Raw genomic sequence first — 14,270 nt, forward strand, 5'->3', positions numbered from 1 at the left:
CAGTCGCTGTCCGTTCAATATTGTTTGCAAAATCCTGAGATGTTTGTGCATTGCTCACTTGTCTTTCTGGGTTTTTTTTTCCGCTGAGTATTTTTTTTTTTTTTGCGAAGCGAACAAATGCATTAATATTTATATGTTTATATAATCGATAACCCACTTTTCCCTTCCATGTAAATAGGCATCAAAAGATAATTTAACAGATTAGTTCTCGAAAACATGGCAGTGAGGAAGCGTAATTTAACTATCAAACAAATCTACATGTCTAATAACAGCAAATCTGCTAAGGAGCATTAGAAAGAGGAGCAGCGCCCCGGAATCTCTGCAGGAAATGTTCTTTATATTAGACATATACAAGCAGGTCCTGTCAGATGCAAAGCGGAGCTCGCGAGCTCTCGTCTCCTCCAAAAATCTCACTAGACGACACCCCTAGACAAGGGAGATTGGGAAGAGGGAGATCTCATCTTCACACAGTTTTAGGGTGGATTTTATTTTTACAAACCTTCCTATATGTTTTTTGCCTTGATCCATCCGCTTCCCGCCGAGATCGGACAGAACCTTACTTCCGATTATGAATTTGATCATCCCACATTTGGAAGGAAACCTACACAGTTTTGACAGGAGCTGAAAATTGAGTCGTCAGAGAAATATTAGGACATATTTTCAATCATTTTGGTGCCGAAGGGGAGGCAAGAGCTCAGTTTTATATTGAGACATTACGCCAGCTTAAGGCAGAGAATGTTTTTCCCTGCCAGGACCTGATGCAATCCATTCAAGCCAACAAGTTTGGAGAGAATGTTGAGTTCAATCAATTCAGAACGTCGAGATGGAGCCCAACTCACTCCAGGTATTTCGCTCTCCTCCGCTCCTCCGATCCCGGCACCCCCCGGCACCCCCCAGCCCCCCAACTCACCCACACCTCTGCACCCACCCACACCCCCCACAAACTTTTCACCAAACTTTTACCCTCTGCATCCCCCCAAATCATTTTTATTGTTTAAAAAAATCCCTGCACTGATCATACATACATAATGTAATTTTACCGCCTCAGATGGAGAAGTAGGGAGAGGTGGCGGTGGGGGTGCCCGGAGTTTTTTATTTTATTTATTTTTTTTATTTTTAAGGGAGGCAGAAAATTTGTGGGCTCTATTATTTTTCCACCCAGCTTTATATCTGTTGGCTCTTCTGTATTAAGAGTGTGGATGTCTGTGTGTAAATGTGTCTGGGAATAGATGTTTGTGCTCTGATGGCTACGTTATTTATTTGGTGCTTTTTTTCCCCTGCAGTGGGTCGGCTCACCGTGTGGCTTGCACGGACCTTACATTTTCTACAAGGCTTTTCAATTCCACCTTGAAGGCAAACCAAGAATTTTGTCCCTTGGCGACTTTTTCTTTGTAAGATGTACGCCAAAGGATCCGATTTGCATAGCGGAGCTCCAGCTGTTGTGGGAAGAGAGGACCAGCCGGCAACTTTTATCCAGCTCTAAACTTTATTTCCTCCCAGAAGACACTCCCCAGGGCAGAAATAGCGACCATGGCGAGGTGGTAAACTTATATCTCCCTCTCTTCTTTCTTTATTATCCCCCCCCTCCCCTAGTAATGCTTATTACAGGGCAAGCTTGAAAATACTGTATTCACTTCTGCAGGCGAGCAGGATCGACTCCTTTTTTAAAGGGGTAGCGCCACTAGCTGGGGCTCGAGTATTTTGCCATTGTCAGAGTTTGGCTGTCAGCTTTACAAAGAGGATCCAACTGCTGATTTTAGTCAAGATCAAATAACTTGTTCGAGAAGGGTTTTGTTCAAGGATGTGTGTGTGTGTGTGTGTGTGTGTGTGTGTGTGTGTGTGATCGTTCTCTCTCTTGCTACTGCCGCTTGGACATCACATGCTTTTTTATATTTTTTGCCTTTTGAAAATTTTACCTTCGCGTCTGGCTCGGTCGGGGCTGGGTGGATTTCTTTCGGTGGGTTTAGATATTGTTCACTTTTTTTTTTAAAGTATTTGATATGTTTAAGAGGGCGGAAATTACGAAATGGAGGCAGAGTGAGATCAAAAGCTATTGAGTTGGCAAAGACGTGTTGAATAAAGTGATAAATGACAGGTACTGGAATAATACATTCAAATAACTTGCAGATCTGCCCGGGCGGATTTCAAAGCGGTCGTGTAACCGGCACAAACACGTTAAGCATTAACAACTATCTCTCGCCCCCACCCCCCTCCCCCTCGGACAAGCCATTTGATGTTCTAGTTTTCAATTACTCCACGCAAAGTGGACGTCTTCCAGCGCGATCTTCTGGGATGTGTGGGACCGGGACGGGGGAGGGAAGGGCAGAGGGGTGTGTGCTCGCCCACTGGCCCCGCGGGTCCCGCGGCCTCCGTGCCCAGACGGCGCTCCCGGGAAGGGTGGGGAAGGACCGAGCTTCGCCGGCACGTTTCTGGGCGGCCGCGGGGGCGCTAGCCGCGCTCCCGGGAGGACGCCCGAGGTGAGCTGCTGTCACCGGGCGCCGGGGCGGCCGCCTCCCTTCGGCTCTGTCATTTCATGTGTGACCGCAGTTCTGCGGGCTCCCCTCGTCAGCTGACCGACCTCAGCTCCGCGATACCCACCGGGGGAACTATTTTGGGGAGGCAGTGCCCTCGGTGCGGTGGGGAGGGAGGGCGCGCGGCCGCCTGGCAAGGCTTTGTGTTTCCCAAGCGAGAGCAGGGTGCTCAAACTGAGACTTTTGAGGGCAGCTAGCTCTGTGCCAGGCCCTCGAGCTTTCGAGGTAGGTGTAGGATCTTTTTGTTAAATGAATGGTTCCGCGTTTAACTCATCCCGGAGCGTAGAACTGCCTGCCAGTCCTTCCAGAATCCCTTGGTCTGATGGAGTTGATTTTACTTTTGGCATCGCCAGTTCACTCCCTCTCCCAGGCTCGAATTGCCCATCAGTGGTCTATGCCGGTTAATTACTGAGTTCGTCAAAACCTTCGCCCTCGGATCTGCCTCTTCGGAAATAAGCCCCGCCCCCCTCCCCGAATGCCGCCTCCCCCCCCCCCCCCCCACTCCGCCTTCCACCGCCAGCTTTGGGTTTTAAACGTTCTTACTTCCCGACGTCTGCCTGCAATTTTACAAAGGTGTTGTTTGGAAATACTGTGAAAAATCCTGCAACCTACCAACAGGTTGAGCTCTTCCCCCTCCCGAGGTCTAGCTCGGCCCCCTCCCCCGACCCAACTTTCCTGCGCAGCTGTCTTCCTCCCCTCCCCCTCCTGATTTCTTATTATTTGCTTTTCAAATTTATTACTTCAACATGGCCTGTGATCTGGAAAAGGGAAGGATTAAATATCCAGAAAAGAGCTGGTGCCTAATAGACTTCTGACTAAACCCAGAAGGAAATTATTCAGTGTTTTATGAGATATTTTGTGGTCACACACACTCTCTCTCTTTTTTTAATTGAAATTGAAATACTTTTAAAGACCCCAAGTTGACCCCACTTGGTCCAGTTTTAATTTCTGTTGGTGTAATTAAATGGTGAATTCTGATTTAAGAATAAAAACAATAACAGCCCAAGTTTGCATCTGTTAGAACTGCTGGTAATGGATAGATATACAGTACTTTTAAACACACGATTTTTAAAAAATTGTTCATTAAGGGGAAATGAAAGTGAGCCGTTGTAATGATCTGTACATTTCGTCACTGCTATATGAGCCATACCTAAGAAAATTAATCTTGCCATTTAAAAGTAAACTCTAGGGGGTTTGGGGAGGGAGATGGCTCTATTTATAATCCTCAGCTGCATATACATCGTCTAATATTATGCATGATTTGTTTTTTAATGCTAACACGGCTGGTAATTAGCTGTATGATTATACTTGTATATTTCATTAGGACTTTGGCTGATGTCATTGTGAATTATTCAGCCATATTAAAACAATTTTCAATTGAGATAATGACACGCCTCAAAATTATGCAAATGCAGGCTGCATTGTGCAAAATAATTATGACAAATGTAAAGCAGGTAGAAAGTTTCCCAATGCAGATCGGTTTTCCACCCTGGTGATGTCATTTCCCCCCTGGCCTAAGTTAGTCATTCATTAGCTGAATAGCAGCAGCCGTCTCCTCTGGAGGAGAGCCTACAGAAACCAGCATTTACTGCAGGCACCTAGAGGGGGCAACAGGGTCTTCTCATTAAGAAATTTGCTTTGTTTTCACTTACTCCATTAACTTGTTTATATACTACAGTGAGATGATTTTTGTTATTGATTTTAAATAGTGTTGAATGATGCATTTGCCATTTGTAAAGTGTGACCGAACGAGAAAGGTTTCTTGGTGATGTGCACGGTTACTTGGAGAAAATGTTCAGCACATTTAATCAGCCAGTACAGTTTATTTTAAGTAACCAAATGGAGGTTAATAATTTCTTGATTGCGCTGACATCAGCATCCATTTCAAAAGGACAGCCAGGACTCAGTATGCTTTTTTGGTTTAAGAGAACCATTCTGTCTATTTATGATTTCTTGAAATGTAAAGACGTCAGTTCTAAAAGCAGGAAAATTATCATTGTGCGAGATTAGAAATAGCGTCCCTGTGTGGTTTGCTGTGATCTGCAGAGGGCCTTTTTGGGGAATATTTTATTGATCCTTGAAATAACTGGAAGAGGCTGGATAAGGCAGGACTTTGTATGCCATTTTACAGATGGAGACAGAGGCTTAGGGAGATTATGTGGTTTGTCAAAGGTCACCAGAGTAGGACCTAGGTCTTCCTAAATTTTAGGGTTGGTTTATCTTCCCACTGAATCCCACCCCGCTTAATGCATCATATTATATTCTAGAAGTATGTACTACTGTGGGCAGGTGCTTGTTCATTTTAGAATCATGACTAGTCAATCAGTTTTGCCAAAGGTCCCTAGATTTTAGGTAGAAGAACCATTCTTATTTTATAAAGTTCAGCTAATTCTAGCTAGTGGTAGCTAACAAGAATAGTTGCATTTTAGTACCATGATTCATCACCATTGACAATTTATTGTTAGTTGTACTGATTATGATAATGACTTGCATACTTACATGCACTGCTGCCTTCCCATACTTCCAGAGCTGGCCTCTGGTGTTGAGGAAGAGCAGTCCAGAGTCATGTCTTTTTTTTTTTTTTTTTAATGTTTATTTATTTTTGAGAGAAAGAGCATGAGTGGGGGAGGAGCAGAGAGAGAGGGAGACAAAGAATCCGAAGCAGGCTCCAGGCTCTCAGCCGCCAGCACAGAGCCCAACAAGGGGCTCAAACCCACAAACCGTGAGATCGTGACCTGAGCCGAAGTCGGATGCTTAACCGACTGAGCCACCCGGGCACCCCAGAGTTGTGTCTTGATTCTGCAGCTTATTATTTGTTTGACCTTGAACCGTCATAAACACTCTGAGCCTTAGTTTCTTTAGCAGTGAAATGGGAACAATAATAAGGCTGACTGTCTATGGCTTGTTGTGAATACGTATGGACAAAAGTACTTCATTAACTGTGTAGTCCTTACATAAATAGAAAAGAGTAATGATTATGGTGGACTTTATGCTAGATATTCTTAATTTATAAATGATAAGCAGAATAACTTTTATGTCTGTGTGGAGGTTCCCAGGCCTAATCATGATACTGTCTTAAATTACCATGAAAGTGAATAGCAGGGCCATATACAAGGAGTTAAGTGTCTTTAGTAATTACCCACAATTGCCATTCAGCCAGTATCTCTTCAGAGGAGGAAAATGGCAAAGTAGGCGGGTAATTGGTTCTGTTACTGGGTAACTTCTGATTACATTCATTTTCAAAGTGCCAAGCGCTTAATCTATTGGCGATATACCCCCTTAAAATAGGTGGATGTGCAAGCTTGTATTCCAGCCTGACCATGGGCTAGATTCTACAAGAAGCTTTACTGGTCACCTGCAACTGTGAGTGTGGATGAGTAAGCCAATTCTGTCAGGAAGTCAGGATCTAGCACATCTGGGCATTACAGAGGCTAGCATGTAGTCAGGATTTCTAAAAGTGCTTACCTCATTAAAACTTGTCAAAATTTCATATTCCAAAATGCCTGTTGACATTAACTCAATTAGAATCTCTGGAATTGGGGTCAAGGATCCTGCATTTTGAACAGTCTTGCTAAATTTAGCTGTGTGACCTTGGGCAAGTTTTAAACTCTCTGTTCCTCAATTTTCTCATCTATAAAATGGAAACATAGTGCCTATTTCTGAGGATTATTTTAGAGATTAAATGAGTTAATACATATAAAGTGTTTACAGTTGGCACATGGAATCTTCAGTAATGGGTGACTCATTATTATTATCATTAACATTCGTATTACTGTTCTCCTTGAAGTTTGAGACGACTACCATAGACCTTCCTAAAGAAAGGTTTTCTCTCTGAGAAGACGGCACGTAGGTTAGTTTACTAGTACAGATAGCGAATACAGGTCTCCCCAAATCAGGTTGGTTTTCATCCATGTGATGGGTTTAGCTATGTCACCAAGATAAAAAGCTCCTTGAAGATTTACATGTTAGTATTGAGGTATGCTGTCTGTCATCTGGATCAGCAGGATTTGTTTCAAAGATTGCCTGATTGTATCATATCTCAGGTTGGTCAGACACATTCTGAAGTCCAGGAGGGGCTGGATGGCTACTCAGTCTCAGGTCTGTACCCATGAGCTGGCTTTTAAAAATTTCTGACACCTCTTCAGTGACCTCACTGGCCTTGGACAATTTCTTTAACTTTTCCGAGCCTTAGTTTCTCCATCTGTAAAATGGACTTAATGATCTCTACTTTGCCAAGAGAATTAGAAATAATAATGAGAAAGGCCTGCTAACTAACATAGTACTTAATACACAAGAGCTCAGCAAAGGATAGATGCAGTTATATTAGTTATTATTATTTTTATTTTTTTTTTAATTTTTTTTTTCAACGTTTTTTATTTATTTTTGGGACAGAGAGAGACAGAGCATGAACGGGGGAGGGGCAGAGAGAGAGGGAGACACAGAATCGGAAACAGGCTCCAGGCTCCGAGCCATCAGCCCAGAGCCTGACGCGGGGCTCGAACTCACGGACCGCGAGATCGTGACCTGGCTGAAGTCGGACGCTTAACCGACTGCGCCATCCAGGCGCCCCATTTATTATTATTTTTAGAAATGATTGTAAACTATGAGAAGGAGTAACTTAACTGGCTGGCCCTTTAGAACTAGGGTGAGAACTAATGAATTATATGGAGAGAATTTATTGGACTGTGACAAGTATCAGCGAACTAAGGCTAGAGGGCCAAGTCTGAACCACTGTCTGTTTTTGTAAATAAAGTTTTATTGGAACATAGTCAAACTCATTTGTTTACGCATTGTTTATAGCTGCTCTCAGGTTCCAGTGGCAGAGTCGAGTAATTGTGACAGTGACCATATGGCCCGCACAGTGGAAATTATTTACTATTTGGCCCTTTACAAAAATGTCTGCTGACCCCTGGCCTGTGGAGTTGATCTGAAATAGGGAATGTGATTGTGTACTTTTTTCTCCTTCTTACTTGGGTTGGAGCAAGATCCAGTAAATATTAAGAAATAATTTAACATTAATATGTCAAAAATATTTACATAAACAAATCTCTGTTTTAGCATTGAGTCTAATGATGTTAAAAGTTGAGAATCAGTAGAATGTATACTGAGTTATATTTCGTATGGTTAAGATCCTAACTCCAGCAAATGTTGGTATCATCGGTCTTGAGTTAATCAAAAACTACTTGTTGAATGCTGACCAGGTACTTAGAGCTCTGCTAGGTGCAGAGATGGTTGCAAACAGTTCGTGGTGTGACCCTGTTTCTCAAGAAGCTTATCAATCTTGGTAGAGAGATGAGATCAACACGTTTTTAAAAAGGTAAAAACAGCAAAAGATGTTCTATAACCCGGAGAATTGTGTTGACAGTAAATGCAACATGTGGTCAAGGGAAGGCTCGCTATCTGCATGATTTTGGAACAAGAATTTATTCAGTTCCTCAGATGCTGATTGAAAGTTTACTATGTGCTGAACAACGGGATACAGAGATGAAGGAGAATGGCCTCAGCCCTGAAAGAGCGCATAGTTTACCCTCTTGGACAGACATGGGTCACAGAAAAGCTGTGAGACTCTTTCTGTGCTTCTTAGTTAAAGTGGAGATTAACTAAAGTCACTATTTATAGCCTTTCATGATCTTTCTGGAAACTAGAAAGTATTGTCTTTATCTTCGAAGTCTCATTCACTCAGTGCTTATTTATAGAGCACCTACTTTGTGCCAGAGCCTGTTCTAGGCCCTGGGGATACAGCCGTGAACAAGATAGGCGAGAATCCCTGCCCTCAGGGTTCTTACGGGGCCTTGGTAGGTTTGAGCCTCCCCTGTACTTTGCACGTGTATGTTCTGTGATGCTTATCTGTGTTCTTTCCCTTTGCCTCTCACTCCCGCCCCCCTCCCCACCCCAGGGTGGTTCTCAGGAACTGAGGGTTGGGCCTTACTCACCTCTGGGTCCCCACACCTTATTCAGCGCTATTCACTAAGTATTTATTGAATAACCGAATGATATAAGTCATTTAAAATGTCCTTTCCCACCACCTGCTTTCTTTAAGCTTGGCCCAGCGTCTTCTGGCAGAGGACCCACTGTCGGCCATTCACATGTAGGCCAGCTGCAGCACCCCATCTCACACTTTTTATTTCTCTTCTAAAATCCACGGTTGTCTTGCACCGAGGATGTGAAACAGCGTACAGGATTTTCTTGAGGCGTACTCACCAAAGAAATCGGTGCCTATTTGGGACTGGATGATGAGGCTAAGAGCCAGCATCTCTATCCATTTGAATACTTTTCCAACCTTCGGCCCTCAGCCCATAAAAAGTCAGGGCTGTGGGGTGGCACTCTGAGCAAAGAGTGGACTTGAGGGGAACAGTCCCTCCTCACCTGAGTGTGGTTGCAGCTACTTCCAGCCAGCATGTTTTTCAGACTGATGGTCTTAACTAGGCCAGTGTTTGATGGTGAGTCAAAATTGTAAGCAATTAAAACCTCCCTTGACATTTAGAGTGTCAGGCACATACTAAGGAAATGTTATTTTTATGAAGTACACGAGTCCATACATGTAAATACTTGGTTATTAATTATGAATCAAGCATACCATTGTTCGTAGCGGCATCTAGTGATACATGATGCAAGCCCATTTATCAAAGTCTGGTTTTAACCGATATCCAGAATATAATTGCTCAAATCAAATGTATTTGCGTGTCATTTATTATAGCCAGGGTAGTTGGATGTTTGCCATCTTCCACTCAGAATAATATTGTAGCCTGTGATTACCCTTTGGTTTGGCTTTTAAAGAAATTTCAAACAAATTTATCGGTTGTTGGATGAAGGATTCATTGGCTTCTCAGAGAGGTGGTTGTGGGTTTCCTGCATTTCTCGAAAAATTTGCTCCCATGCCCTTGCACAGGCACGGATGGCTTTTTCCAGCCACACCGTGATCTTTGCCGGCCCGCTGGAGATTAGAACCCGGACCTTGGCCTTCAGAAGCACGGATCACATCCTGGCCTGTGAGCATCCGTATCCACAACACATTTCAAGCATGCAGATGATGATTATTACTGAAAGGGTGCTTTAGAATCATGCTAATGGCATCAATCTGTAGCACACATGCCTAAATTAATTCTGCTTTTAAAATCAGATGCACTGTTAGCAGCGTCAAAGATGGATATTTGACATTTATCACACAGACGAGGACGTGTGGTTTAATTACATGAATTTTCTATAGAATCTCTGTGGCTGTATAAATAGATGCACGGTAGTGTATGTCCTTACCCACGTGACCATCAAGTTCACAGCCCTGTCTCCATTCTTGGCCCACGGGGTGAGGAAAATGGAGGAGAGGCCATGTGTTACTAGTCAAGCTAGTGGCCCCACGGACATCTTTCCCCCCACCTTACCTTTCCTTTTTCGTGACTCGGAGCACACCCAGGCTGTGGAACACCCCCCCTCCTCCCCAGCATTGAGTTCCAAGCCTGATCAGTGGCACTAAACATTAAACTCTTGTCTTTGAGAATAATAGGCTTTGCTTTCTACACCCTCAAGCATGTTGAGCTACTGTGCAGGCTGGAAAATAAAAATGTTCTAATTGTGTCTTTTAAATAAGCATAGGAGTGAATTAATTAGACCATATTTTGTCTTTAGTTGCTTAGTTACACAATAGTATTCCTGAGCACGAGAAGATAAATTGGTTCTTTTTGTGCTGCCTGTCCCTTAATCATAATTACTGTATTGCTTAGGAGAGTAAAGCATACATAGATTTTGAATTTTTTATTAATAGTCAAAAATATGCATATGATATATAAAGTATATGCTGTTCAACCTGTTTTATATGCTTTTATGTGGGAAGAAGTTTTATTGTGGTGGTAACATTTGCATTAGTTGCTCAAAGATGTAGTTCTGGGAAATACATAATTGAAATGTTTTTGAATTGCTTTTTCTGGCCTTTTCAATCTTATTCAAAATAATAGTGCCTCCAGTCTTGGAGCAGTCATTCTCATTTGATTTAACATCTTTCTTTGCACTGCATGTGTGGTGCCCAGCTTTAACCCTGCAGAGCCTACACGAGGCTGTGATTCATAGGCTTCAGATGTCGCGCCTTACGTTTTGGGGCTCACGCTGTCAGGGGTCGGAGGCAGCGGGGCTGTGGAGCACCCGCATCCTGCCGCCATGAAATGCCCCTTGCTCTTGGCACACCTCCACGTTCCTTGCAGCAGGCCCCAGGGTTAGAGATCGTAGGTGTGTGTTGTAGCTTGGGCTGGGCAACGCTCTGTGCTTGCCTTCTGGGGTCTTGGAAAATGGGATGTTGCTACTGGAACTTGGGTGTCTGGCCCCCTACCCCCACCCGCCACCAGGGAGGCAGCAGGAGTTGGACAGCTTGATATAGTTATTGAACAATGGGAGAGTCTGGCTTAAGACCCAAGATGCATGCTGGGTAAATGTATGTGAAAATTGACCCCATTGTTCTGCTGTATTTGAAAAGCAAGTAAATTATTTACAGATATTTGCTAATTAAAGCCCATGTTGTTTTACCAGCACAAAAGAACACAGTATAACTGGAGACAAAGAACTAAGTGCAAATAATTTAAATTTGCTAATTCTGTGTATTCTTCTTAAGGGAGGAATATGTTTTAAAAATATGTACATGTACATATACATATTCATTGAAGTGTGTATGTACATATGGATATGGATGTGTGGTTTTTGTTTTGTTTTTACCCCCACATGGGAAGTCTTCCATGCTACAGAGATAACAGGCCAAGTTATCACCAGTTCCTTGTCCCTGGGCCTGCCCCAAGCCCCCTGTGGAACATGGAGTTGGAAATCATTTTGACAGAATGCTGTTTTCCCTTTAGTCCAAGCTTTGCTCACCATCATCTGGTTCGAGCTCAGCTTAGAGTACCACTGGACAAAAACAAACTATCCAGATAGTATGCCAGCGAATAAAAATGTTCTTCCTCATTGCCTTCTTCTCTGACTTTCCCCAACAACAGACCCAGGTGACTTTCCCCAACAACAGACTCAGGTTTAGATGTTTTTCCTCCATGACCACCCAGCTTTGGGGACATTCTGGTTGGAAATTTGCATTGTAGAATGAAGACCTCTGACATGGGGTGAAGGGTTCAGAGGTGGAGAAGGTTGCTAAGAACATTCTCAGATTCTCAAGAGTCCTTCTGGCTGGAACGTTGGCAGATCCATAGGTGTGGCTGGTCTCTCTGGATCTGCCATCTGCACAGACATGTTTGGTTTTAGGCGTGACTGGCTGGACTTCCCTTGTCTTTGTTGATAAAGAGGATCAGGAAGACTTTCCATGGTCATCTAAGAAAAAGGCTCATGTCTGATTTGTCATGGACATCTTATCGACTTGCAGAACGTTCAAGAGAGCAAGTCTAGCCCCCTTTATTCAATGGACACAGAAAGGCCCAGGAAAATCTTGGCCACATGCTCAGAGTTCGTGAGTGACAAGCAGAACTAGAAGCCTGCGCCCTCAGGCACAGCAGGTCTCCTGCTTTGAGGAAGGACTGCTCTCTTAAGGTTGTACTCTGAGGAAAGTAGGCAAGAGTTTCCCATGGGTGTATTCAGGGCAGGTCATTCGAGCGGCCTGTCTTATACCAGGAGATGATGCCTCTGTGGTATATCACTCATAAAATCACTAATGACAGTATGGACTTTAATGCCAAGATACTTACCCAAGGGTCAGTGATGACACAGAAACTAGGCTGGATATTCACACTGCCCTCTAGACCTTACCTTCATTTCCTCATTCTTTCCTGAATTTAGGAGGGCCCTCTGATGGTAACATTTATACTGGCTTAAGAAAAGCTTTGCCAAGATGGCACTCTTGGTGATAAATGGAATTGGCATTCCTGCTACATCTGATATTCATGGATGGTTTCTTTCATTCAGAAATGTTTATTGCATGCCTACTATGTGTCATGTCTCTACAATGGGGATATGAGAGTTGACTAATACACAGATATAGATTTCTGTTCTCATAGACCTTACTCATTCTCTCATAGTAAGGAGGGGAAAACAACCTGAGTTTTCCAAAATGGAGGAAACCCATCTCCATCATCTTAGAACCCTATTCATACATTTTCTCGTAAAGGTTTCTCTTCTGCACATTCCAGAGAAATAGATTTCTGTTCTCATAGAGTTTACTCATTCTTTCATAGTAAGGAGGGAAAAGCAACTTGATTGAGGTTTCCGAAATGGAGGAAACCCATCTCCATCATCTTAAAACTCTATTCATACATTTTCTCCTAAATATTTCTCTTCTGCACATTCCAGAGAAAATGCCCCAACTTACTGTTTTTCAAAACCATCTGCAAAAATTTTACCCATGGTGTTTTCAATGAAGTTACATTTTCTGTTTATCAACTAGCTATTAGTGTCAGGCATTGCATATATCTTGGTATGTAAATTAAATGCTCATTTAATTCTCAAAGAAATTCTCTAAGGTTGGTTGTATTGTAGCATTTCATACTTTATAGATGAGGCAACTGAGGCCAGGGAGGTTAAGTGACTTGCCTAGGGTCACATACAGTTAAGACTCAGAGCCAGGATTGAAACCTGGATGTCCTCGATTCTACCAGGACTCTGACCTTCGTGTCCCCTATCACTTTAGAATATATTGAGGGACTAATATTGGGACTTTCATCATATACTGACCTATTCTCCAATTAGGCCTTCATGAACATTGTTTATTTTAGTCCTTCATTTATTTGTTCAGTATAAAACTCTTGAAAGCTTCTATCCTGCTCTCTAGGAACGTGCAAATTGGCAGTTGACTGATACACAGATGACTCATAATAATACTGTGCACTCGAGGAATAAAATGTTTAAAAGGGCTCCTTAAATCCCATGCCCCCCAAGGCAGGCATGTGGTGCCTCTTGCACATTTCACAGGAGAGGAGACTCAGGCTCCGTCCCTCCAGAGTGCCTTCTGCGTGCAGGCCAGCACAGGTCCTGGCGGGACAGAGGTGGGAAAGCAACCAGGCAGATCCTGCCTTCGCGGAGCTTCCTGTCAGGTGGGGAGTACGTAATCAATCAAATAATCACAAGTCATGGGTGGTTGTGTGGCAAGGTCAGTGTGATGAAGTGAAAATATATGGACCTGTGACAGGGGTGCTGATCTCGTTGGGAAGCTGTATGAAGGCATTTTGGAAAAAATAACATTTGAACTCAGGTCTAGAGAGATTCTGATGAAGATTGGGAAGAGGTTTCTTGCCACGATGTGTAGAGTCCCTGCAGGATGATTTCTGGGCTGAGCCTAATCTTGGTGAATCCAGTAAACAGATTAGAGATGGCCACTGATGCCCACTGGAGGCACCTATTTTTCTATTCTAGATATCAGTGAGACACCTACCTAGCATCTTCAGAGCTGATTTACACTGGCTGGCTGTGGGGGTATCGAAAACAGGGGTCAACAAACTAAGGTCAATCTGGTCAGCTTCCTGTTTTGTGAATAAAGTTTTATTGGCACACAGCCACACCCAGTTGTTTGCAAATCGTCTCTGGCAGCTTTCATATTGTAGTGACAGAATTCAGCAGTTGTGATAGAGACCATGTGATGCACAGAGCCGAACATACTTACTATCTGGCCCTTTTGCAGAAAATGTTTGCCTGACCCCTGGTCTAAATATATATATATATATATATATATATATATATATATATATATATATTTAATGTTTTTATTTATTTTTGAGAGCGAGTGCAAGCAGGGGAGGGAGGGAGAGAGGGAGACAGAGGATCTGA

At 43.1% G+C, this 14,270-nt stretch overlaps 1 protein-coding gene across 1 annotated transcript in view; it reads left to right on the forward strand.

The window, feature by feature from the left end:
- Window positions 1-441: 441 nt before the first annotated feature.
- Window positions 442-14,270, forward strand: part of ARID5B (AT-rich interaction domain 5B) — a 180,479-nt gene continuing 166,650 nt past the window's right edge. The window contains exons 1-2 of the mRNA XM_019444284.2: window positions 442-844; window positions 1,284-1,538. Coding sequence (XP_019299829.1) covers window positions 824-844; window positions 1,284-1,538 — 276 coding nt within the window. The 5' untranslated portion in view covers window positions 442-823. The remainder of the gene's footprint in view (window positions 845-1,283; window positions 1,539-14,270) is intronic.

The sequence above is a fragment of the Panthera pardus genome, unplaced genomic scaffold (assembly GCF_024362965.1).
Source record: "Panthera pardus isolate Hobbes unplaced genomic scaffold, ASM2436296v1 HiC_scaffold_22, whole genome shotgun sequence".
Classification (NCBI taxonomy): domain Eukaryota; kingdom Metazoa; phylum Chordata; class Mammalia; order Carnivora; family Felidae; genus Panthera; species Panthera pardus.